The sequence below is a fragment of the Magnolia sinica genome, chromosome 18 (assembly GCF_029962835.1).
Source record: "Magnolia sinica isolate HGM2019 chromosome 18, MsV1, whole genome shotgun sequence".
Taxonomy (NCBI): Eukaryota; Viridiplantae; Streptophyta; class Magnoliopsida; order Magnoliales; family Magnoliaceae; genus Magnolia; species Magnolia sinica.
In genome coordinates this window covers 16627371-16651933 of record NC_080590.1, presented here as the reverse complement: position 1 = coordinate 16651933, position 24563 = coordinate 16627371, and the positions used below count along the sequence as shown (strand labels likewise).

Here is a 24563-nt window from a genome sequence, read left to right as displayed (position 1 = left end):
TTTATCCAAGTCTGAATTTGCACCACGAAGAAACAGAAGCATATCAGCATTTAACAGTGTATAACAGGTGGCAAAAATATAGGTATGAGAGTTGAGAGAATCTATCAGATCCTCTCTTGTATGTGTTCCTCTCCAATACATTTAGCAGCAAAAACTTCAAAATCTTGACCATCCTTCCTCACTACTTGCGTACCAGTTGCGTTATTGTAACATGCAACTCCTTAGATTCTACCCACCATGCAAAGTTGAAATGAAAACTATCGCATCCTTCTCTTCTAATGTTGTATCGAGCTGACCAGATAGTTCCCAATCACAATCATTTACAAGGACAAGAACACCGGGTCTCCTGCACAATGAGCCAAACAAAGTAGCATCATCATGTCAAGATGTTCCAAACAAATAGATAAAGATATCCACAATCATCACAATGTAAAATTAACCATGATCCTAGCTTATAATCAGTACTCTTCAATATTCTAATTATATGATAGGAAAAGTCAGCAGCTTAAATCTTACACAGAGTCTCCTTTCATGAACATTTCAGGCCTCTCCTTGATCAAGTTGGTGCGGACCCAAGACAGCAAGCCTCTCATAGTTAACTGGAATGAATATAAAAGGACGAAGATTGGGCTGAATAAGCAAAAAAACATTCCATGAATTGTGCATCTTTATCTGTTAGAAGAAGAGATACCTTGTCTTCTCCGGCTTTCAGATCGACATCAACGTTATGGATCTTCACTGACTTGCAAAGAAGCTCAAGGCCACCACTGCATCAGACAGTCACCAAAGTAAGGCCCAAGTAAAAGAAACCTAAATATACTGAATTAAAGTAATAAAATTGGAAGCAAAGAAAGACTTAAACTAAGAGAAGGTTGGTCCACTCTCACAGTGAAAAACCCCATGAGCATTCATGACACCAAGCCAAAATTACAGAAAGGAGCTAAGGTACAAAATTGGGTCTATAACCAACATGGGAATGGAAGTGGGATGCCTAAAATATGGCTTCACAGACATCAAGGTGAGCATGTGTCTCCGCATATCAGCACTCTCTTTTGGTCTTATCTTGCCTAAACCTATGAGTCTTCAAAATTTTCCCAAGCTTGCTTCTTTTTTTCTTTTTTTCTTTTTTTCTTTTTTTTAAAAAAAAAAGGAAAAGTATAAAAATTTGAACTTCCTTTGATTTTAGGTGGGTCTGCTTGAATTATTTGGAAGAAATGATGTTGGAAACAAAGGAAGAAGGCAATCAGACAAATCTAATGGGTGCATCCCACATGTTCCAACTACAAGATTGAGACTCATAGATTTAAACAGCAAGATGATGTCAGAGCACATTATTGCTCACAACCTTACTTATGGGGAATATAGTTTTTTTCATTGTTCTTTTTTGGGGTAAAGAATTGACAAGAGAAGGAGAAAAGTCTATGCCTTTCTGTTAGTTTCCATGCTATGAATGAACAATAAAGAAGAAGAGAAGAATTGTAGAGAAAGGGCTGTAGAAGAATCTGTGGTGCACAATAGGAGCAAGGGTTGTAAAGAATCTGATTTCTCCCACACACATAACATCCTTTTTATATAAATACAACATGTATGGGAGCAGGATACCCTCCCTCCCTCCTCTCTACAGTTTCCCAACCCTTCCACCTTCAAAAGAAACCCAAATAGTAAAAAAAATAAAAAATTAATAATAATAAAAAGTCTTTTTGCAAAGCATTGCTTCCTTATCCATCCTTTAAAGAGGTCTTTTTCCCCCTATCCAGCCTCAAATTCCTAATTTTATATCACTTTGGCTCTCAAGAGGACTTTAAACTAAAAAAGTTAAATAAGCCATGTAACTTGCACCCAAGAAATAAACCCACATCATCCAACTAAAATAATGACTAGAGACCCTCATCTTTGTTAGGAGGAGGATTGCTGGGTTTAAAGGAGGATTGCTGGGTTTACAAATGTTTAAAGGCCTTAGGTCCACGAACACAGTTTGCTTATGGTGGTAACTCAAAATTAGATTGCAGGGAAGATTTTTAGTTAGTAATAGAACGTTTAAGCATTGTTGATGATAGTTGAAGGGGAGATTATTTAGTTAGCATAGTAGGTTTACATGTTGTCAATGAAAGTTTATCGTCCATCCTTCCATGTTAAATCCAAAACCGTAAGACACCCGTAAGACAAACTAGGTTTCCTCATATATGGCTGTCCATCACTTCCCATTTATGATCAACCCTGTTAACATGGTTAGAGTCAGACATGCTTCCCCGTTCCGTTTAACTGGTGGTCTGATTCATTGAACTGGCAAATATTATATTATTCTTACATGAAGGCAATAGATGATATGGTCCACATGTTTACTCGGGAAAATACACTGTTTCTTCCCACGTCTCAGTTTTCTAGCAAGTTTCAGTTTATTAAGTACCTTGCTCTTTATAACAAGTGTGATAAGCCTAAATACGCCTCTACACAGGCCAGAAATGCCCATCTGGCATGTGAGACATCCTAGCCATGCATTAATGGGACCCACTTTGTAGATGACTGGGCATATTAGGCCAGTCTACTCAGCAGGCAGAGCACACGTGTACATTGAAAGTGGACTATTGGCAATTTTGTTGTCCTGTCAATTGTTTCCATAAATGTGGGCCCAATTGATGGGTTGATTGTGAGCCAGGTTATGTACAGTGGGGACTGTCAAGAGATCGGTTTGGGCTGGGTCCCAGTCTTCCCAAACCTGGATTGCTCAGGCCCGGGGTCCTCTCCAGTCAGATGCTACCAGGCTTGGGTAGGACATTTGAGTTTTCGAACCAAAAGTAGTCAGGACCAGCTACCCATGGAGCCTCACGGCCTTTTGGGTCAGGTTTGGGTCATTTCCCTTTAGATTGGCATGATTTTGGGATACAGTACATTGGGACATATAGGAGTAAGATTTTTCAAATTTAATTGGGGTTTTGATGGGATATGATGCCCACCATACCGTAGTTACCCTAAGGGGGTAACTTTTCGCCCCCATATGGCATCTTACATGATGATCTGAACCGTTCATATTCTGGACTCTATGCTACCAGGGTCATCCTAAAGAAACATTTGTTAAACGGATGATTATGTATGAAGATGGATTTGAAAACATTGAAAAGTAAAATTTGAATAGCTCATATCAAATCCAAGAGTCAAAAGGTTATGAACATTAATTAAGCATAATTATTAAGGCATAGCTTCAATAAGGCAATACTGAGAACATGAACAGTTCGGATCATCATCAAATATGCAATCTGGTATAAAAACCCACCCCTACTCCTAGTACTATGTAGGTGGTATTGCATCTTATCATAACCCACTTAAATCATAGAGGAACTGGTCTCCATAGTTGACATGGCTTATGAAATTAGTGAATTAGTTGTTGGCTGGAATCTTCTACAACTTTCAGTTATACACAGCATTTAAAAGTTAAAACAGCCAAACCTATGTGGGACCCTTTGAGTTGTGAGTGACATCCAATCTGTTTATTAGATGGGCATCATCATTCTCACCATACATTAAAAAAAAAAAAAGAGGAGGGGAAGGAAATAAAAACCAGCCCGATCCACAACATATGTTGGCCACACAAATGGAAACAACATAAAACCACTACTAAAATATCCAAAGTTCGTGAGGTGTGGCCCGCCAAAGTACTGAGTCAGGTTGATTTTGGAGTGTCACTTCATCCTCATGAAGCACACCTGGTGAATGGGTTGTATGGGATACACACAGAATGGTATCCACACAAAAAACTATGGGTGGCTGGACCTCCCCAATGATCCCCATGGTGTTGCAGGCCTAAGTTGTGGATCGAGTTGGCTTTTTGCTAGAGGGCCACACCTGATGGATTTTGTGGATCTCACACATACAACATGGGGGCCCCATAGAGCTCAGGTGGTGCTGCCTAGTGCTTAGCTACAGTGTACAACAAGTGATGCAGAACTCTCATTACCAAATTGTAAGGGAAGAATCAGAAGATACATTACAATAAGAAGAAACAGGATGGAGTAGTGCATCACAACCAATAAAAAATAGTTGGGTACCCAGGATCCAACCCAAATGGACCAGATTTGTAAATGAGTCCATCGAAATGGACCCAAACCTGACCTGTATTTAAAACAGGTCTGGGAAATGTCGCCCGGAACCATTAATTTTCTGGTCGGGTCCACTGAGTACCCATTGAAAGCCCTCTTGGGCTCAACAAATGGCCTGATGTCCCACGAGTGCCATGTTCACACACATGGCCATATGCAAAAGCGCATGTTGGCTTAGCAAAGCTTGCATATAAAATGCAACATGCAAATACATCAATATTTTGCAACATGACTCAAAGTGATCCTAACAACTTGTTTACCGAACTACGTCCATCCAAGTGATCTTGGTTCATAAGTCATAAAAACCTGTTTACCGAGTTTTTAGAATTTTGGTGAACTATGATGCCAGTTATTTAGAATTTGACTATAAATTGTAAGTTGTACTAAAATATTTTCCCAACAAGACTGTCATTAAATTGATATCATCATCATGGCCACATCCCAGCTAAGTTCAAAGGTTGACTGCACGCCTTTAACATCAATCCTCTCCTTTACCCAACTGGGTCCGGCTTGTGCATCGCTACCAAGCGGAATTTAACAATGATAGGGTCCTCATCTAAATGTTTCTAGACATTCATATATTGTCAAATTGACATCTTTATGAGAATCACAAGACTGCCTCATAGCTCATTTGAAGCGGACATGCAGTTCACTCCATTCAATAGTAGTCGGTGAGTCCAGAGTCCAAAACTAGGGTTTATTTGGTGCTCAAGTTTCAGGTTGGGGAGTAAAAGGCTGAGCTGTATGTCTTATCCTTGGGTGTAGGTCTGATGTGTTGGCATGAGTTATCCTCCAAGAGATTATAGGTGGGAGTTTTGGATACAAATCCCTCAATTATAGGGTCGTGATATATGTATAGCCAAATATAGATGAGTTTCTTTGTTATATACCCATTCATCCTTGTAAAGAATGTAATTTTGAATATACGAGATTTTCATACCTTCTGTCATGGTATCAAAGCCACCGATCCCTTTTTGGCTGCTCATCCCGATTTTTTGAACCATCTCGTCTTCCTCCATGAACGATATAGACTCTCATACCGATGAATCTCCGCCTTCCTCCATCCTGGCCGAGTTGACCACGAAAATGTCTGAAGTTTTGAGCAAAGCTTCAGCCCTGACCCAAATCACTGATACTGCTACTGCACCGATCGGTATCAAGTTGGATGGCACCAACTATGCTCTTTGGTCCCAGATTGTCGAGATGTATATCTCGGGCAAAGACAAGCTGGGGTATATAAACGGCGATCTCCCTCAACCTCCTCAGACGGACTCTACCTTTAGACGATGGCGCACAGACAACACTATTGTTAAAGGTTGGTTGATTAATTCCATGGACTCCTCCCTTATCAGTAACTTCATTCGATTTCCAACAGCCAAGATGGTCCGGGATGCAATTGCTACTACGTATTTTGATGGCAGCGACACCTCCCAGGTGTATGATTTCCGGCAACGCGTGACCCACCTCAAACAAGCCAGCGGCTCTCTTGAAAAATTCTACACTGATCTCCAAGGCCTCTGGCGTGAAATAGACTTCCGCCGCCCAAACCGGATGGAATACCCAACCGATATTCAACATTACAATACTCTAGTTCAAGAAGATCGGGTATATGTGTTCTTGGATGGTCTCGATGACCACCTAGACCATATCCGAAGTGATGTCCTGCAGATAAAACCATTCCCAACAGTGGAGCAAGCCTATGCACACGTCCATAAGGAAGCTCTTCGTCAAGCGGTGATGATGACCGGTAGCCCCCGATGATACACCAAGAGTGGTTCTGGGGCCCAAGAGCGTCAAACATGACTCGCATCCTCCAGCACCCTCTCGGTCTTTCTCTCTGCATGGTGGCAAATCCGGTTCCAACTCCAAATCCCGAGCCAACCCCAATGGAACTAAATGCTCTCACTGTGGGAATACAAAGCATACCCGTGAGACCTGCTTCAAGCTACACAGGTATCCTGATTGGTGGCACGACCTCCAGGCTCAGAAGCGTCGTGATGCAGTTGGGAATGATTACGGCACGGGCAAGGCTACAATGGCTGCAGCGGAACCACATCTTTCCCTCATTCCAGCTGATAGTTCAAATTCTAACCCAAGTAATGCTCTCCTCGGTTCTAATAGAGAGGCTAACTGCAACGCTTGGATACTTGATTCCGGAGCAACGGACCATATGACGTTTGACGCAAATGATTTTTCTCAGCACTCCCCTCCTCGGCGAACTAGCATCGCCAATGCTAATGGAGCCATCTCTTCGATAACAGGGGCTGGGACTGTGATGTTGTCACCAGCCCTACCACTCTCTAATACTTTACTTGTGCCTTCTCTTTCTCACAAGTTACTATCCATGAGTCAAGTTACTCAAGACCTGAATTGTGTTGTGCTCGTTTATCCTACGTTTTGTCTTATTCAAGATATTCTCACCAAGGAGATCATTGGGCATGGTACAAAGAGAGGGGGGCTCTATTACATGGAAGACTTCAGTGTACGCCGAGCATACCACATGCACCGCCCGAGTGACCTCAAAATGGAACAGATTTAGCTCTCGTACCGTCGGTTAGGCCATCCTTCGTTTGGTTATCTGAAACATATGTTTCCTGATTTATTTTCGGATTTGTCAATTTTAGACTTTAAATGTGAGGCTTGCATTTTAGCTAAAAGTCATCGTGTCACTTACCCGTTAAGTATGAATAAGAGTGACGTTCATTTTGCTTTGATTCACTCTGATGTATGGGGTCCTTCCCCAAAATCTACTATGTCTGGTTTCCGCTGGTTTATGATATTTGTTAATGATTGCACTCGAATGACTTGGATTTACTTGTTGACACATAAGGATGAGGTCTTCCATGTATTTCAAACCTTTCATAAAATGATTCAGACTCAGTTCTCCGCTAAGATTCGAATTCTTCGATCCGATAATGGTGAAGAATATGTGAATCAACAGTTCCGTGATTATTTCCACCACCATGGACTGATTCATGAGACCTCATGCCCCCGGACTCCTTAGCAAAATGGTATTGCGGAGCGCAAAAATCGCCACATCCTTGAAATTGCTCGAGCTCTTTTACTTGGAGCTCACGTGCCTACCCACCACTGGGCTGCTGCTGTTGCCACCGCCGTCCACCTCATTAACCGCATGCCCTCCAAAGTCCTTGCGTTTAAGACTCCGCTACAGGCCTTGTCAACCTATGTTTCATTGCCCTCGGTGCTAATGCTTCCACCTCGAGTCTTTGGCTGCGTTGCGTTTGTTCACCTCCACAAGAACCAGCGCACGAAACTTAATCCGTGTGCCATTAGATGCCTCTTTTTGGGATATGTTGTACATCAAAAAGGGTACCCTACTACGATCCAACTACTCGGCGCACCTATTTGACTATGGATGTCACGTTCCTTGAATCCAACACTTTCTACTCTCCCGCCGCATCCAATTCTTCTCTTCAGGGGGAGACACGCGAAGAAGAGCTGAATTGGTTGACATTTGACTAGTTCAAGGTTACTAATATAGCGCCTAATGCTCCTCACTCGATCATTGAGGAACCTAATCCAGAGCCGACATCTCCAGAAGCTGAAATCCCCCCCCCCCAACTCCTCAGTATCCAACGACCCATCTCCTAAGAATATCATTGAGGTAAGCTCTCCTGTCACACCTCATATTTCTAATGATGTGGATACTCCCGTTGGCTATGAATTACCTTTCAGGCACAATTGGGGCAAACCACCAAACAGATTTTCTCCAGAAGTGGAGGAACAAAGATCGAAATATCCGATTGCCAATTATGTCTCTACGAAGGAGTTGTCTGAACCCCTCAAGAACTTTGTGAATGAACTCTCCTCACACCATATTCCCACAAGTGTTGATGAGGCTTTGAAAGATCCTAGGTGGGTTCAAGCTATGAAGGAAGAAATGGAGGCATTACTGAAAAATGAGACGTGGATTCTTGTTCCCCAACCTAAAGGTCAAAAAACAGTGGAGTGTAAATGGGTATTCTCGATCAAGTACAAAGCCGATGGATCAGTTGAACGGTATAAAGCAAGACTGGTAGCAAAGGGCTATACGCAGACATATGGCGTAGACTATCAAGAAACGTTCTCACTGGTGGCCAAGTTGAGTACTGTCAGGGTTTTGTTATCTCTTGCAGCGAACCTTAATTGGCCATTGCACCAGTTTGACGTTAAAAACGCCTTTCTCCATGGAGATCTTGAAGAAGAAATCTACATGGATGTTCCTCCCGGATATATGGCAAACTCTGCAGCTAAGATTGTGTGCAAGCAACAACGAACTTTATACGGCTTGAAGCAATTTCCTAGAGCGTGGTTTAGGCAATTGAGCTTGGCAATGAGAAAATATGGTTTTCAACGAAGCAACTCAGATCATACGCTATTCTTAAAGCGTCAACGGGATAAGATAACAGCTTTGATAGTCTATGTAGACGATATGATCATTACAGGAGATGATCCAGAAGAAATAGCAAGACTTCAAGAGCAATTGGCGACAAAATTTGAGATGAAAAATCTAGGACTCAAATATTTTCTGGGAATTGAAGTTGCTAGGTCTAAGCAAGGCATATTCCTTTCCCAACGAAAATATATCCTAGATTTATTATCAGAAGTTGGATTACTGGATTGTAAGCCTACAGATACACCAATAATCCAAAATCACAAGCTTGGAGAATACCCAGACCAAGTGCCAACAGACAAAAGAAGGTACCAGAGATTGGTTAGGAAACTTATTTATCTCTCCCATACACGGCCTGACATCGCCTATGCAGTGAGTGTAGTAAGCCAATTCATGCATTGTCCAAGTGAAGATCATATGAATGCGGTGATTCGGATTCTCCGATACCTAAAGTCCTCCCCTGGAAAAGGACTTATGTTCTCAAGAAACAATCACTTAAGGGTTGAAGGTTACACAGATGCTGACTGGGCAGGGAATATTTCAGATAGAAAATCCACCTCAGGCTATTTCACATTTGTTGGAGGGAACCTGGTTACATGGAGAAGTAAGAAGCAAAAGGTGGTAGCATTATCAAGTGCCGAAGCCGAGTTTCGTGGAATGGCTAAGGGTCTGTGTGAGCTTCTCTGGCTTCGAAGACTATTAACCGAAATTGGCTTTGCCCCAAGCTGCGAGATGGACTTATTCTGTGATAACAAGGCTGCTATTGGCATTTCGCATAATCCAGTCCAACATGATCAGACCAAACATGTGGAAGTAGATCGACACTTCATCAAACAAAATCTTGAGGCCAAGACAATTCTATTTCCATTCGTTAAGTCCGAAGACCAGTTGGCATATATACTTACAAAGTTGTATGTAGCAAGAACTTCTACAACTCACTTGGCAAGTTGGGCATTAGAGATCTATATGCACCAACTTGAGGGGGAGTGTTGGCGTGAGTTGTCCTCCGAGAGATTATAGGTGGGAGTTTTGTATACAAATCCCTCAATTATAGGGTCGTGATATATGCATAACCAAATATAGATGAGTTTCTCTGTTATATACCCATTCATCCTTGTAAAGAATGTAATTTTGAATATATGAGATTTTCATACCTTCTTTCATGATGAGTTGCTGAAACTTTAGATCGGAAGTTAGGAGTATTATAAGATTTCTCTTGATACTCTACATGCATAACTTTTGAATGTGTTCCAGAAAAGCAATAGATTTGTGGAAATTATGTGTATAGATTGGGTGTAAGTGTGTAACCATTTCCAGAGACAAGCCACATCATCATACTTTTACCAGCAAATTCAGGCTGGCTTTTAAATTGTACATTGGCAAAAGTTCATGGTTGGCTGCCCACAAGACATGAAACAAACCAAACGTGTTCAGAAAAATTGCAGATAAGACTTGCCAGATAAACAAATAAGAGTCATTTTCACCTTCGGCATTTGATTGACATGGCCTACCCAATAAAAAATAAAAAATTCTATGACTTAACAAGTCTTTGGATGCAATACTGAACTGTATTGTAATAACTAGTTCAAATAGAGAAACGACCAAATTGTAAGCACCTTCCTCAGCATTCATAATGCAGAAGACTGGAGTAGCCCCCAAATTACATTTCTTTCAAGTCCAACTTAAAGGTACCCCCATTGTAATTCAGAGCTTTGTCCCTCGATGAGATAATAGGAAGGTGTGCAATTGCAATTTGTTCATTGGAGTTTTACTGCAAAAGTCCTTGTTTGTTCATGAAAATGCCCAGGAGGTAGAGCTGGGCAAACTTGACCCGATCCGGTAGATCCGACCAGGTCCGACCCGATTTGAGCCGAACCGATAGCCTGGATCGGTCAGGTTCGGGCAAATCCGACTGTTAATTCAGTCAGGTTCAGGTCAAAGTTAAATCGGACCGCACCGATCCGAAATCCAATCCGTTTGGGTCCGATCCGACCAGATCCGGAGTGGCTCCCTCTCTCTCTCTCTCTCTCTCTCTCTCTCTCTCTCTCTACGTGAATGCAGGTGGGCTCATGTGAACAACAACATGCCTTCACCACGGGCTCACCTTTCACCACCCCGCTCTCTTCTTACTTTTATGTATCTTACTCTCGCGAGTAGGGTTCCAAATCCTACCCTCCCCACGCATCAATGTAGAACATACATGTAGATCTGATCCGTTGATCATGTGCACCCCACCATGCATGCTCTATGGCATGAAAATAAGACCAGTCGGAGCATCATTTGAGCCACATGCACGTCAAATACGTACCATCTGTATACCTTTTAAACAGCTCATTTCATGGGAGTAGCCAGTCCATTCCCCTATATAGCTGAGGTACGTGTCATGCGAAAACGAGCACTGACACTCCTCGAGTTCCGAGTTGTATGAACGGTTCAAAGGAGATCAAAGTTATATGGGCCCCACAGTGATGTATTTATTATATCTACACCGTTCATATATTTTTAGAGATCATTATAGAGCATTATCCAAAAAATGAATAATATCCAAAGATCATCTGGACCACACCACAAATAGCAGGAAAGAATGATTTTCACCGTTAAACAATTCGTGTGGTCCACTTGACAGTTAGATCTGTCTTATTTTTCGTCGAAAGCCTTAAGACGAGCTCGCCAAATGGATGGACGGTTTGGATATAACACGCCTCATGATCAAACCCAAAGAACTTGCTAACGTCAATACGTAAAATGCACGTCAACACTGCTTACATTCGATTTCGTGCTGTGCACGTCAAGACAGCTAGCGGCCTCGAGCTCTGAGTTGTACGAACGGCTCAAATGAGACGTGGCTAGTGGTCGGTGCTCTGTGGGCCCCACCATGATGTATGTACTTCATCCATTCCGTTCATCCATCTTTACAAATCATTCTAGGGATTAATCCAAAAAATGATAGGGATATATACCTTAGGTGGACCACACCACAGGAAAACAATAATGATTGGATATCCACAATTAAAATCCTCCTAAGGCCCACTGTACTGTTTATTTGACATCCAATCTGTTGATTAGGTCATAAAGACCCAGATGAAGGGAAAAAATAAATATCAGCTTGATCCAAAACTTTTATGGCCCCAAAACGTTTTTAATGATCAACGTTCATTCAACGTTGTTTCCTGTAATGTGATCCACTTGAGAGTGAGATATACCTCATGTTTTTTTGCATACCATAAAATTATCTATAAAAATAGATGGCCGGCATGGATGAAACACATACATCATGGTGGGGCCCACAAAGCACCGACCACCAGCCAATGGCTGGTGGCAGGGGGAGTAGCCAATGGCTGGTGGCAAGGGAGTAGCCAATCCATTTCCTCAAAATTACATGGGCTCCACAATGATGTATTTATTATATCCATACCATTTATTCAATTTTTGTGATCATTTTAGAGCATTTATAAAAAAATTAAATCATATCTAAAGCTCAGATGGACCACACCAAAAATAGCAGCGAGGATAATGATTTTCACCGTTAAAAAATTGGATCCAAGTTGTACCCAACCCGATCCGAGTCGGACTCGGTTCGGGTCAGGCCAATCGTGCATCGGATCTGTTCGAGTCAGATGTCCCAGACTCGGTACCGGATCGGATCGAGTTCGGGTCTCACAATAAAGATTTCGGACCGAATCGAGTTGGACCGAATCCAATCCGACTCGGTCCGATGCCCAGCTCTACCAGGAGGTGCTTTTTGGGGTCAAATGACCAAAATGACCTTGTTTAAAGTGGTGAAGCTGAGAATTGTTTGGCCCACCTGATGTGTGTATAACATCCAACCTATCCAACAAATGAACCAAGAATCATGCCAACCCAATCACCAGGTGGGCCACACCACAGGAAAAAATGTCACCAGCATCTTCTAAGACTTACCCAACTAATTGGGGTTGGGCCGGTTGGCTACACCTACATGAATCCTTTCCTACCATTCCACTCTATCAAGGGCCATAACTTCAATTAGACCATAGGGCATCAAGTCTTTTCTTACTACCTCCCTCCACATCCTTTTGGGCCTTCCCCTTGCCCTTTTAGAGCCTTCAACTTGTACGCACTCACTCCAAACAGCACAGTTCTTGGTCTCCATTGCGCATGACCAAACCATCCACTTTCCCTCATCTTGTTACCCATTGGTGCTACTCCTAAATTCCCTCAAATGCATACATTTTAATTATATCCTTGTTTTGCCACTCATCCACCTCAAAATCCTCATTTTAGCTACACTCATCCTATGGACATGCTTGCTCCTTAACTGCCCAACATTGTGTCCCATAAAGCATGGCTGGTCCTATAGCCATCCTATAAAATTTCCCTTTCAGTTTGAATGGTACACAACGATCACATAAAAGTATAGAGGCACATCTCCATTTCTTCCACCCCGATTGAATTCAATGGGCAACATCCTTCTCAATCTCTTCACTCTTGTGAATTATCAACCCAAGATATCAGAAGTGGGTTTTTTTTCTTTTGTGTCTTTTTTGTGTGTGTGTGTGTGTGTGTGTGTGTGAGGGGGGGGGGGAGGGGGAGGGATTCTTGGTCAACAATGTTTACTAATTCCCCGTTCCCACTCCTATTGTTAATAAAATTGCACTCCATACACTTTGTTTTAGTCCGACTAATTTTAAGTCCTTTAGATTCTAAAACACCTCTCCATAGATCTAGCTTTGTGTTTACGGCCTCCCTCATCTTGACAATCAAAACTATGTCATTAGCAAACAGCATACACCATGTGATATCTTCCTGAAAATGCTTTGTTAACTTGTCCATAACCAATGGAAAAATGTACTTGCTCAATGCTGACACCTGATATAAGCCTACAATAATTAAGAACTCAGTTGTCTCTCCATCGGAGGTCCTCACATTTGTTACTACTCTCTCATAAATATCCATAATCATGTCAACATGTCCTCTTAAAACTCATTTTCTCTCCCAACACCTACCATATTTGCTCTCTAGGGACCCTATTACAAGCTTTCTTTAAGTCAGTAAGGACCATGTGAAGATCCCTCCTTTCTCTATATTTCTCCATCAATTGTCTAAGTAGGGAAATAGCTTCAGTGGTACCTCCCTAGCACAAAACCAAACTGATTTTCTGACACATTCATCTCATGACTTAGTCTTTGCTCAATCACTCTTTGCCAAAGTTTCATAGTATGGCTCAGAAGTTTAATATGTGATACTTAGTGCAGCTTTGTAATCTCATTTATTCTTATAAATAGGTACCACGGTATTTTCCTCTATTCGTTTGGTATTTTCTTCGATCTTACAATCTTGTTAAACAACTTTGTCAACCAAAATAACCCAGTATCTACCATACACCTCCAAAACTCTATTAGTATATCATCCGGTCTAAGGACCCTTCCTATTTTCATCTTTCTTAAAGCTTCTTCACTCCAGATATCCTATTCCTATCCCTACGAAGTATCTATGGACTCCAACATTATTTGAGTTTATGGTTCCTTCTATCTCTACGTTCTCATAATGATTGTTATTTAATAAGTTTTGAAAATAGCTTCTCCACCTTTCATTGATCTCACTATCCTTGACTAGTACCATCTGGTCATCATTCTTAATGCATCTAACATAATCTAGGTCCCTACTCTTCCTCTTTCATTTTTGTAAGTTTGAAAATATCTTTCTCACTTTCTCATCCCCAATCTATTGTAAAGAACATCATAAGCCTTAAGTTTAACCTCACTTGCTACTTTCTTAGCAATCTTTTTGGCATTTTTATATTGTTCAAGATTTTTATTGTTTCTAGTGCCTTGCGAGGCTTTGAAACATGTACATTTCTCGTTGATAGCTTTTTGCATATCATCTTGCACCACCAATTTTCCTTATATGATTGGCTTTTCCCTCTAGATCCTCCTAAAAAAAAATTTGTCGCTTTCCTAATGCACTCAGTCATCTCATTCCACATAACGTTTACTTCTTCCTCGACATTCCACGGTCCTTCCATCAATCTATTTCTGAATAACATTATTTGCTCTCTTTTTAAATTCCATTGTTTAGTTTTTGGACACATGTTAATTCCATTCCCTTTCTTCCATCCCTTAATGGAATTAACCATAACCATTAACCTATGTTGTGCAATCAAACTCACTCCAATATCACCTTACGGTCCTTACATATTGATCATTCTGTCTTCCTAAGCAAAAAGAAATCTATTTGGCTTGTAATGATATCACTTTTGGAAGTTATTAGCAATGTTTTAAATATCGATGATATCGGCCGATATATCCCACGATATATCTTGCATCCCACTTGTGTGATACAAAACGCACAGGTAGTGCCAATATATCCCACATGTTCAATCTAGTAAGTATTTTCAATTTCCAATCCCTTTTTTTGTTGAAATTATGTTAAATCAGTGTCATGTGATTATAAATCCATTGGTTCTTCATGTTTTACATGAAAAATTATGGAGGTGAAGCTTTGATTTCAATATTCATTGGTTCTTCAAAGAAACAAATTAGAAATGAATGCATTCAAGGAAACTCATAAGTAGCACCTATGGGTTAAAAGATGGCGGAAAGTATTCGTAGATGATTTGGTCATGTGCAACGGAGACCAAGAACTACGCCGGTTAAAAGGAGTTGGTACAGGTTGAAGGCTCTAAAAGGGCAAGGGGAAGGCCAAAAGACATAGTAGAGGTAGTAACAAAAGACAGCCTATGGTCTGTTATGGCCCTCAATAGAGTGGAATGGCAGAACATGATTTGTGTCGAACCCAATTAGCTGGGATTTGTGTATAACCCAATTAATTGGGATAAGGTAGATGATGATGATAATGATGATGATGAATTATTTAGGGAAGTCCATAATTTTAGTTGCTTAGAGCAATGTTTTAAATATTTTTGCAGCATAGCATGTAGTGTACACTACATAGCATGGCATAGCTAAAATGCTACATAGCATATGCAAATACTGGCATACGGTATAGGGCATGTAATGTACAATACAAGTAGCATAGCGTGTAGCATATGAAGCGTATGCCATGTGAAAACTTTTTTCTTCTTCTGTTTTCCTTCCCTGTTAACTCGACACATGTTTGAAAATGGTGGTGACTTATCCTCATAACACGTGGCACCACAATATACCAATCCAAACCATCCAAATCGTGGGTCTTATTGTGGATGGGGCGTATCTTAATAATTACATCCATCGCACAATCATGACAATCTATATAAAAGCATGCAAGTGTACAATTGGAGAGTCATTACAATTTTAAATGGTATAAGACTCACAACTAGAGCTGTACACGAACCGAGTTAGCTCAGTTAACTCGCTCGACTCAACTTGAAAAAGCTCAATTCGACTCAGTTCAAAATTGAGTTCAAAAGCCAAGTCGAGCTGATTTTTGAAGCTCGAAAAAAATTTCGACCCGAGTTCAAGCTTGGCCGAGCTCAAATCGACTTGGATCAAACCTCAACTCGAATCGAACTCAAATAGAACCAGTTCGGTGACTTGGTTATTTTGATATTGATGTTGCTCACCAAGTGTTTGATGAAATGACTCAACGAAGTGTTGTTTCGGGTGGATATATTCTTCGTGGGATTGGTCGATGGTGAGGAAGGTATGGATATGAAACAAATCACTACCAAAAAAAAAAAAAAAACAAACATTACATGATAAAACTACCCTTAGATCTTGATTTTGATGTTGCCTAGTGAGTGTTTGATGAAATACCTATAAACTGCTGTTGTGGTTTTGCAAACTGTGAGAAATTGAAGGTGCACTTCATGTGTTTGAGAAAATGTTGTACAGGCTCGAGCTGGCCCGACCTACTGACCGAACTGAGCCGAGCTGGCCAATCAGGCTCGAGGACCGAGCCGAGCCGAGTTCGAGCTAGGGTCAGCTAGTGGCCGAGCCGAGTCAAGCTGTGCCAAGCTCGACTCGGTTCGACTCGTGTATAGCTCTACTCACAGCAAATGCTCCCCTTTATAAAACTAAGGGCCTGTTTGGGAGAGTGGATTTGGAACCCCCTGGATTTGAAATCCTCCTATTGTGTTTGGCACCCTGGATTGGAAATCAACTTTAATCTAAAAGTAGCTATGCATGGTATATTTACAGGGGGTTTGAATTTAATCACTAAATCAACTTTAATATCTCTAATTAGTGACGTATGTAATATTTGACACAATGGTTGTAATAAGCCCGCTGAAATATATGCTTTGCCCGAAAATGATGAAATTCCAAGTCTCGGTTGGGTCACAAGCACAAGATATTGTCCAAGTGACTAACCAACGATTTTTATCCGTTGATTTACATGGACAATGTTTGGACAGTGCTAATCATCATATTAAAGTAATTATAGTGATGCAATCGATAATCTAATTGTTTTGGGATATCATTAGTGGGCCATGTGCCCAATAGAATAATAGTATGGTGACACATATGTTACATGTGCAACTCCTAAAAGGATTTTAGATGTAATCCAAGCTCTCACCATGGATTTCAATCCCCCTCTTTGAGGGGATTTGAAACCCCCAGTTACTTTATGCTGCCAAACAACCAGGGGATTTGAAATCCCCTCAAATCCCCCCAAATCCATGGTGCCAAGCAACCCCTAAGTTTCTAAACAGGGTTTTCAAAGCCCTATAATTCAATACAAATACCACTCTGGCACCAAAATTTTCATCAACTCAATTCTCCCTATCCATGCTACCTTTTGAAAAGAGATTTCAGGAGTTTGATCGGCCCTGTGAGAGGATCCTCTGGCTAAAATTTTACAAGCACTAGAGCCCAAACAAGAGCAATCAAGATTCCCCCTTTCACATCTGTACAACTATGGAGCTTGAGATTTTCATTTTCCAGTCAATTTAAAGATGAATGGAGGTATGTTTCAACTCTTAATCTCAATTAATTATTTTTATTTTATTTTGATTGATTAAATGATTGATTTAGGGTATTTTGACTTTTTTTTTTTATTTTTCCCTCGTTAAGAAGCTGATTCCATGTAACATTGTAGAACTTGAGATTACTTTTATTGTTTTGTTGCCATTTGACACTTTCATTTAAACATTAACCAAGGTAATTTTCTTAGAAAATGTTGATGTGATTGATTTACCTTGCATTGCATATAACTTGTTTTCAACATGCTTTTACTTGGAAAAAAAAAAAAATTTGTTTTTTTCTGTGCCCTTTTTTTTCTTTTTTATTTGTTTATTTTATTATTTTTCTATTATTTCAATAAAAAATATAAGTATCATGTAGCTTCTGCTACACACAATAGAAGACCAAACACAATGATATACACTGCATGCTACTTAAAACACTTAGTTTAGAGATATTATTTTTATTAAGTCCAGATTTATATGTTATTGGGAATGTGACTAAGTCGAAACTGGAATTATTGCATACAACCCTCTGTGTACTATAACCCACAAGTAGGGTGTATGGTTATGATATCTTTGAATAAAAACTAAGTTATTGAATGTGTTTTATTCAAATGTTAGCACAGAAGGGGGGGTTTTTCAGTATCCGATTGAGAGGAGGAACTAATATATTTTGTGAAAATTCCTGCGTGCGATTCTTGGAAGATTATCAGTACATGACCTTCTGATTTTTGGTTTTGATAAGGAAAACAAATCTAGTAAATGACCTTCTCTTGAAACCAGTTTTCTCTCTTTGAAAACCTAGTTTGCATTGGAATTACATGTCAAAATCAAGCTCGATGATTCAATAAAAGCACTACTGATACTCGCAGAATTGAATTCCAAAAGCATTAGAAGGCCGCCACAAACGATGACTGTCGATATACTTGCGGAATCAAACATCTAATAACATATTTAAACGTATAGGATTTGAGAGAGAGGAGGGTAAATATCGCATGGAAATTGAATCGAATTGATAGGAAGAGAGAAAAGCATAGAATTGAAACGATGAGAGAAAAGCATACCCAAATTCAAGAGTCAAACGCATTTCCGACTCTTCTTCCAATCACACGATTTTCTTGTTTGGGCTGCAAAGAACGAGAAGGAGCCCAGGGAACAAAAGAGGGAGAGGAGTAACATGATATACTCAGGCTCGATGTGACGCTTGATACACAGGCGCTCACAAATTGTACACGTTGCATATATTCACACGAATAAACTGACCAGATTGTGCAACCCACTTTCTCCAAGCCAGAATCCTGGCATCAGATTCGACGTGTAACCCGGGTTACATGGCTCCCATGTAACCCAAAGCTCTGTGGGGCCCACTGTAATGATTGCATTATATCCATTCCGTCCATCCGTTTCATCAGCTCCTCTTAGGACAGCCCAAAAACGAGGGAGATCCAAAACTCAAGTGCGCCATGCCACATGCAGTGGAGATGAAGACATCCACCAATGAGACCTTCCTGGGGCCCACGGTAATGTTTAGATGTAGCCAACACGTTCGTAAGGTGATTCCCACTTGGATGAAGGGAAAACATAAATATTACCCTGCTCCAAAATTCCTGTGACCCCATTAAGGTTTCAACGGTAAGCGTTCGATCCTCACTCATGTGGCCCACTTGAGTTTTGAATCTCCCTCTTGGTTGGGTTCATACCCTGAAATGAGCTGACTAAACGGATGAACGGAGTGGATATAGCAGAAACATCCTGGTGGATCCCACAAGCTTTGGGTTAAAGGGAGCCGTGTAACCCGATTACAGGCAAGGGGCATCCATCACATTCTTAAGCCCCGACTAAAACTCGTGGACACTTGTTTGTAGGAATAGGACCGTTGGATATTTTTCATTTTACTGTCCAAAACTCACGGGAGTTTCAACACTAAAGTCATTGGCCCGAGTACGAATTGTGGTGGGTGTGGGCGTGTGAGTATATATATATATATACACACTTAATTTTTATATGTAAATTGGAACCATATTTTGGGCCGTTTAATTCGACTATTTAATGGCAAGTGTGCAATTTCTAAGTAATTTTTAAGTGCCTGAGTATCATCCATCATGCTCTGCCAGAGCATATAAAGGAATGCCAGATTCTATTTTAAAAGCAAACGACGCACGACTAGGATTCACGTTTCCTTTCTCCCCGCTCAAATGAAACCAAGCCGCAGCGGCTATGCGCTATTAGGGCCTGTTTGGCCAGTTGCATTGGAAAGGAGTACGTGGGATGGGATTCAAAAAATATAATTATAACCCATCGCCTGGCAGGAATTGTTCCCTTTACAATGGGATAAGTTTACTTCTCTGCTTTATTTGTAACACCGTGGTACATTGAAAGGATATACCCATCATCATTTAAAACAATTGAGAATAATACACGTGTTATATTTAAACTATTCATTTGCTTTGAAACCTCATTTTATGGCATGGGTCTAAAAATTAAGCATATCCAAAACTTATGTGACCCCAAAGAAGTTTTCAATGGTAAGTATTTAATCCCCGTTGCTTTCTATGGTGGGATCCACTTGAGCTTTAGATCTACCTAATTTTTTGGCCCATGCTCTAAAATGATCTCGAAAAATGGGTGGACGGTGTGAATATAGCCCACACATCATGGTGGGACCTACACAACTTGCTAACATTGAGTGAAATTAGCACGAGAGCCAATGCGATTCCATCTAACTTACTTCCAAGCATTTCCATTCTTCCGATGCAATTCCATCCCACCTAAGCCCATCTAATCCAGCCGGCCAAACAGGCCCTTAGACAGCGTGCATCTACGCTGCTTTTCTCTTGCTGGGACGTCCATCTAGTGGGCTCCGTCGTCAATATTTCTGAGCCTAAAAATCACACGGGATTCATTCATTGGGTGGGCCACACGTGAAAAAGAGCGAGGGCATTGGTTATCCCAATTTAAGCCATTGATTCAGTTAGGGGTGTCAATGGGTCAGGTCAGCCCAATGGGCTTCGAGGCAGGCCCATCTTGGCCAGGTTTGACTGAAATATCAGGCCCAAGGCATAGGCTCAAGCTTAAATTCTAAGCCCGTTTCTATAGCTTTGGACTAAGGCGTCCAAGGGCACATAGCCTGCCCAGCTTGATCGGCTTCCAAGCAGCATTTTAAATTTCCATTTCAAACAGTTTCTATATATTTCACGAAAGAGAGAAATTTATTTTAGGAGTTGTTGGCTTAGGCGGGCACCATGGTGTTTATTTAAAATTCGTCCTAACCAACAGGCGTGTCATCTCATTTTACGTCCAAGACCTAAAGCTTTGCCCTATTTGTGTTCAGGTGGACCACACTATTAGAAAGAATGTAAAGGACAAGATACACATACCAAACTTCTTCCCTTTGTGTGGCTCACCCAAAAACCTTTATAATAATTTTTTATGGCTTAATATGGTACGCTCTCTTTATCTTATTATTACTTCTTGCTTTTTTACATTTCGACTATTCAGACCCTCAACGGCCTCCCTTAGTATGGCATAATTACGTAACATTGAAAGTTTCTCAAATAAAAAATTATGTACATTTTTGTAAAATAGTGATCATGTGTTGCATATGCAGAAAAGGATGCGTAACCCATTCATTTTTCGTAACTGAGGTCTTTATTTAAAATTTATAATCACATACTAACTACGTGAGTCACTCGAGTTGGATAATTTACAGTTCCTATATCCATTAAGCGATTCTATGATTTCTAATCAACCGTAAATTCCGAGCTTCTTTTGTCCAATGGCAACTCCAAGTCAAATACATTTTTATATTTAAATCAATCGTTCAATCAAATCAAAATCAAAATTAACAGACAAAAAATATCAAAAAAGTGTAGGCATCATTCTACCATATGTGTTCACTTGCAGGAGGGTGTTTGCGGGCAAATCCATACCTCAAGTGTAACACAACATAAAACAATGAGAGTTGAACAAGTACACTCCAAGGCATAGAAGTTTTGAATCAAGTTGATATTTCTGCTTTTCCATCATCCGGATCCGTATGACTTTATGAATAAGTTGAGCTCGGGTCCATATGTCTTTATGAATAAGTTGAATGTCAAATAAATATAATACTGGGCTTTAGGAAGGTTTCAACAATGGCCATCATGGTCCCCGATACTTTATGTGCTGGTTCCACGTGAGGTTTGGATTTGCTTCAATTTTAAGCTCACATACTAAAATTATTCTCCTACGGTGGACGGTGTGGATATAACACATAAATTTTGATAAGGTTCACAGAACTTGGTAACATCAACACACAACATAGGTCAGGCACACCACTCAATCCGCTTCCCTCACCACCTATCTTGGTTGTGAAATGGCCTTGTGATATCTGATTGATAGGGCATATCAGATATACATGTGCCGGTCTTTAATACAGGGTTGGCACATCTCTACCAGCACAGACCCCCACCAATCACACCTGGGCAGGTTGTTTTATCGCGAAAGGTGGAGGCGCGCGGATTAGGTTCTGCCCCACCATGATCTATGAATTTTATCCACACTGTCCATATATTTTTTAATGTTATTTTAGAATATTGTTCCAAAAACAGCGACGATCCAAGTCTCAAATAGGCCACACAGTGTATATTAAATTATTACCGTTGAAAAATTCTTAAGGACCACAGAAGTTTTGGATCAGGATGATATTTGTTATTTAACTTCATCTAGGTGTATACGGCCATATCAAGGGATTTGATGGAAAATAAACGGCAAAATGGGCTCTAACGACATGAAAAGAGGAATGGACGGAGTGGATAAGAGTGATACATCACGGTGGCCCCTCAGTGGCCCTCGGAGCCTCAGCCTGGGGGGTAGTACCTAATAGGGTTGGACTCCATGGGACCACCGCATTCTGCCTCCCTCGCATATCAACCGCCCCACTTCACCCAAAACCGGGTTGGATGGGGTGTTGGGACTCCATGGGGACCACCATAATGTATACACTTTATCCACGCTGCATATCAGTTTTGTTATCTTACTTTAAGCAATGAATCCAAAAAATGAAGTCGATAAAAAGCTAAGTGAACCACACTACACGACATAAATGAATGTCCACCATTAAAACTTCTCCAAGGCTACAAAGTTTTAGATGATATTTGTGTTTTCCTTTTGTAGAGGTCGCTGTGACTTTATCAATAGGGTGGATAGCAAATAAACATTAAGTTTGGCTCTAGGAAGGTTTCAACGGTGAGTATCATCATTTCTACTATTTCCTCTAATGTGGTCCAATTGAGTTACTCATCAGTTTTATTTTTGAGTTCATGCCTAAAATGAGCCAAAAAAACAGATGGACTGCATGGATGCAAAACAAATATATGGTGGGCCTCACTGGATCACCAGTACCCAAAACGTTTCCCTTTACCCCAATATCAAATTTTTCGTTGGAAATAAAAGTGAGAAATTTGCCACTTTACGACCCATTCATGGCCCATTTACCCGCTTAAGCCCAAGATAAGCCCCAATTGTACGGATGACTTGCCAAAGGTCAAATTTTGCTATGGCTACGGATAAGTAGCCATTTAAAAATAAAATAAAAATCCGAGTTTTTTAAAAAAAATTGGGTGGGTTCCATCGTGGGCCCCACACTCAATGTTCATGATTTTAGTGGCCCCACATCCACTTGTGCACTTTCTTTTTTCTTTTTTTTTTACATGGATAACTTTATTCTACCTACATTTTTCTCTAATACATATTTATATAAATACGTATATATAAGCATATAAAAAAAAAAAATCTCTCTTTTTTTTCATTTCTTTCTTTATTCACTTAACAAGAATATCTTCTAAACCAAAATTAGTTACTTGATGTAACTTATATGATTTTGGTGTAGGAGAAGCTACTTTAGCCAACTAACCTGTTTTTTTTTTCCAAGATTCCATTAGGTCGATAGTCGAAAATCTATTTCATTCACTTCGCGGTCAATTTCAATCAGTTCGTGGTCAATTTCATTTATTTCATTTACTTCACAGTCAATTCCATGCATTTCATAGTCAATCCTGGTGATTCCGCTTAACTTCATAGTCAATTCCATGTATTTCATGGTCAATTCCCTTCACTTCATAGTCAATTCCATGCATTTCACGGTCAATTCCCTTCACTTCACAGTCATTTCCATGCATTTCACGGTCAATTTCGACGATTCCACTTCACTTCACGGTCAATTCTATGTATTTCACGGTCAATTTCATGCATTTCATGGTCAATTCCCTTCACTTCATGGTCATTTCCATGCATTTCACGGTTAATTCTGGTGATTCCGCTTTACTTCATGATCAATTCTATGTATTTCACGGTCAACTCCCTTTATTTCACGGTCAATTCCATGCATTTCACGGTCAATTCCGGCGATTACTCTTCACTTCACGGTCAATTCAATACATTTCACGATCAATTCTCTTCACTTCACGGTCATTTCCATGCATTTCATGGTTAATTATGGCGATTCCACTTCACTTCACAGTCAATTCTATACGGAAATAATATCGATATCGTCGATAATATTGCTGATAACCAGAAATATTGGTATCGCTATAAATTTTACTGGCCAGGGATACAGAAACAATATTGATATCGTCGATAATATCGCTGATAACTGAAAATATCGGTATCGCTACAACTTTCACTGGCCAGGGATACGGAAACAATATCGATATCGTCGATAATATCGCTGATAACCAAAAATATTGGTATCGCTACAAGTTTCGCTGGCCAGGGATATGAAAATAATATCGATATCGTCGATAATATTGCTAATAACTGGAAGTATCGGTATCGCTACCAGTGAAAGGGATTGTCCGTGAAATGCATGGAAATGACCGTGAAGTGAAGGGAATTGACCGTGAAATGTATTGAATTGACTGTGAAGTGAAGGGGAATCGTCGGAATTGACCGTGAAATGCATGGAATTGACTGTGAAATGAAGGGAGTTGACCGTGAAATACATAGAATTGACCATGAAGTGAAGCGGAATCGTCGGAATTGACCGTGAAATGCATGGAAATGACCGTGAAGTGAAGGGAATTGACCGTGAAATGCATGGAATTGACCGTGAAATGAAGGGAATTTATCGTGAAATACATAGAATTGACCGTGAAGTTAAAGGGAATCGCCGAAATTGACCGTAAAATGCATGAAAATGACCGTGAAGTGAAGCGAA

General features: G+C 40.4%; 1 protein-coding gene across 1 annotated transcript; it reads right to left on the bottom strand.

Moving 5' to 3' along the window:
* Positions 1-18590, bottom strand: LOC131233115 (ubiquitin-related modifier 1 homolog 2-like). The gene is made up of 4 exons (XM_058229718.1): positions 18433-18590; positions 692-767; positions 517-599; positions 1-346 (listed from the first exon to the last, which is right to left on the bottom strand). Exons 1-4 carry the CDS (start codon positions 18453-18455, stop codon positions 229-231), a joined length of 300 nt encoding a protein of 99 aa, XP_058085701.1. The 5' UTR covers positions 18456-18590; the 3' UTR covers positions 1-228.
* Positions 18591-24563: the final 5973 nt, after the last annotated feature.

What these genes read in the sequence shown, in the direction of transcription:
- LOC131233115 (XM_058229718.1), bottom strand. Translation starts at nt 18,455, where the DNA reads ATGCGTTTGACTCTTGAATTTGG. An exon ending in CGTTTGACTCTTGAATTTGG is followed by an intron (nt 768 to 18,432) that starts GTATGCTTTTCT and finishes TGTCTGATGCAG; the next exon opens with TGGTGGCCTTGAGCTTCTTT. An exon ending in TTCATGAAAGGAGACTCTGT is followed by an intron (nt 347 to 516) that starts GTAAGATTTAAG and finishes CTCATTGTGCAG; the next exon opens with GAGACCCGGTGTTCTTGTCC.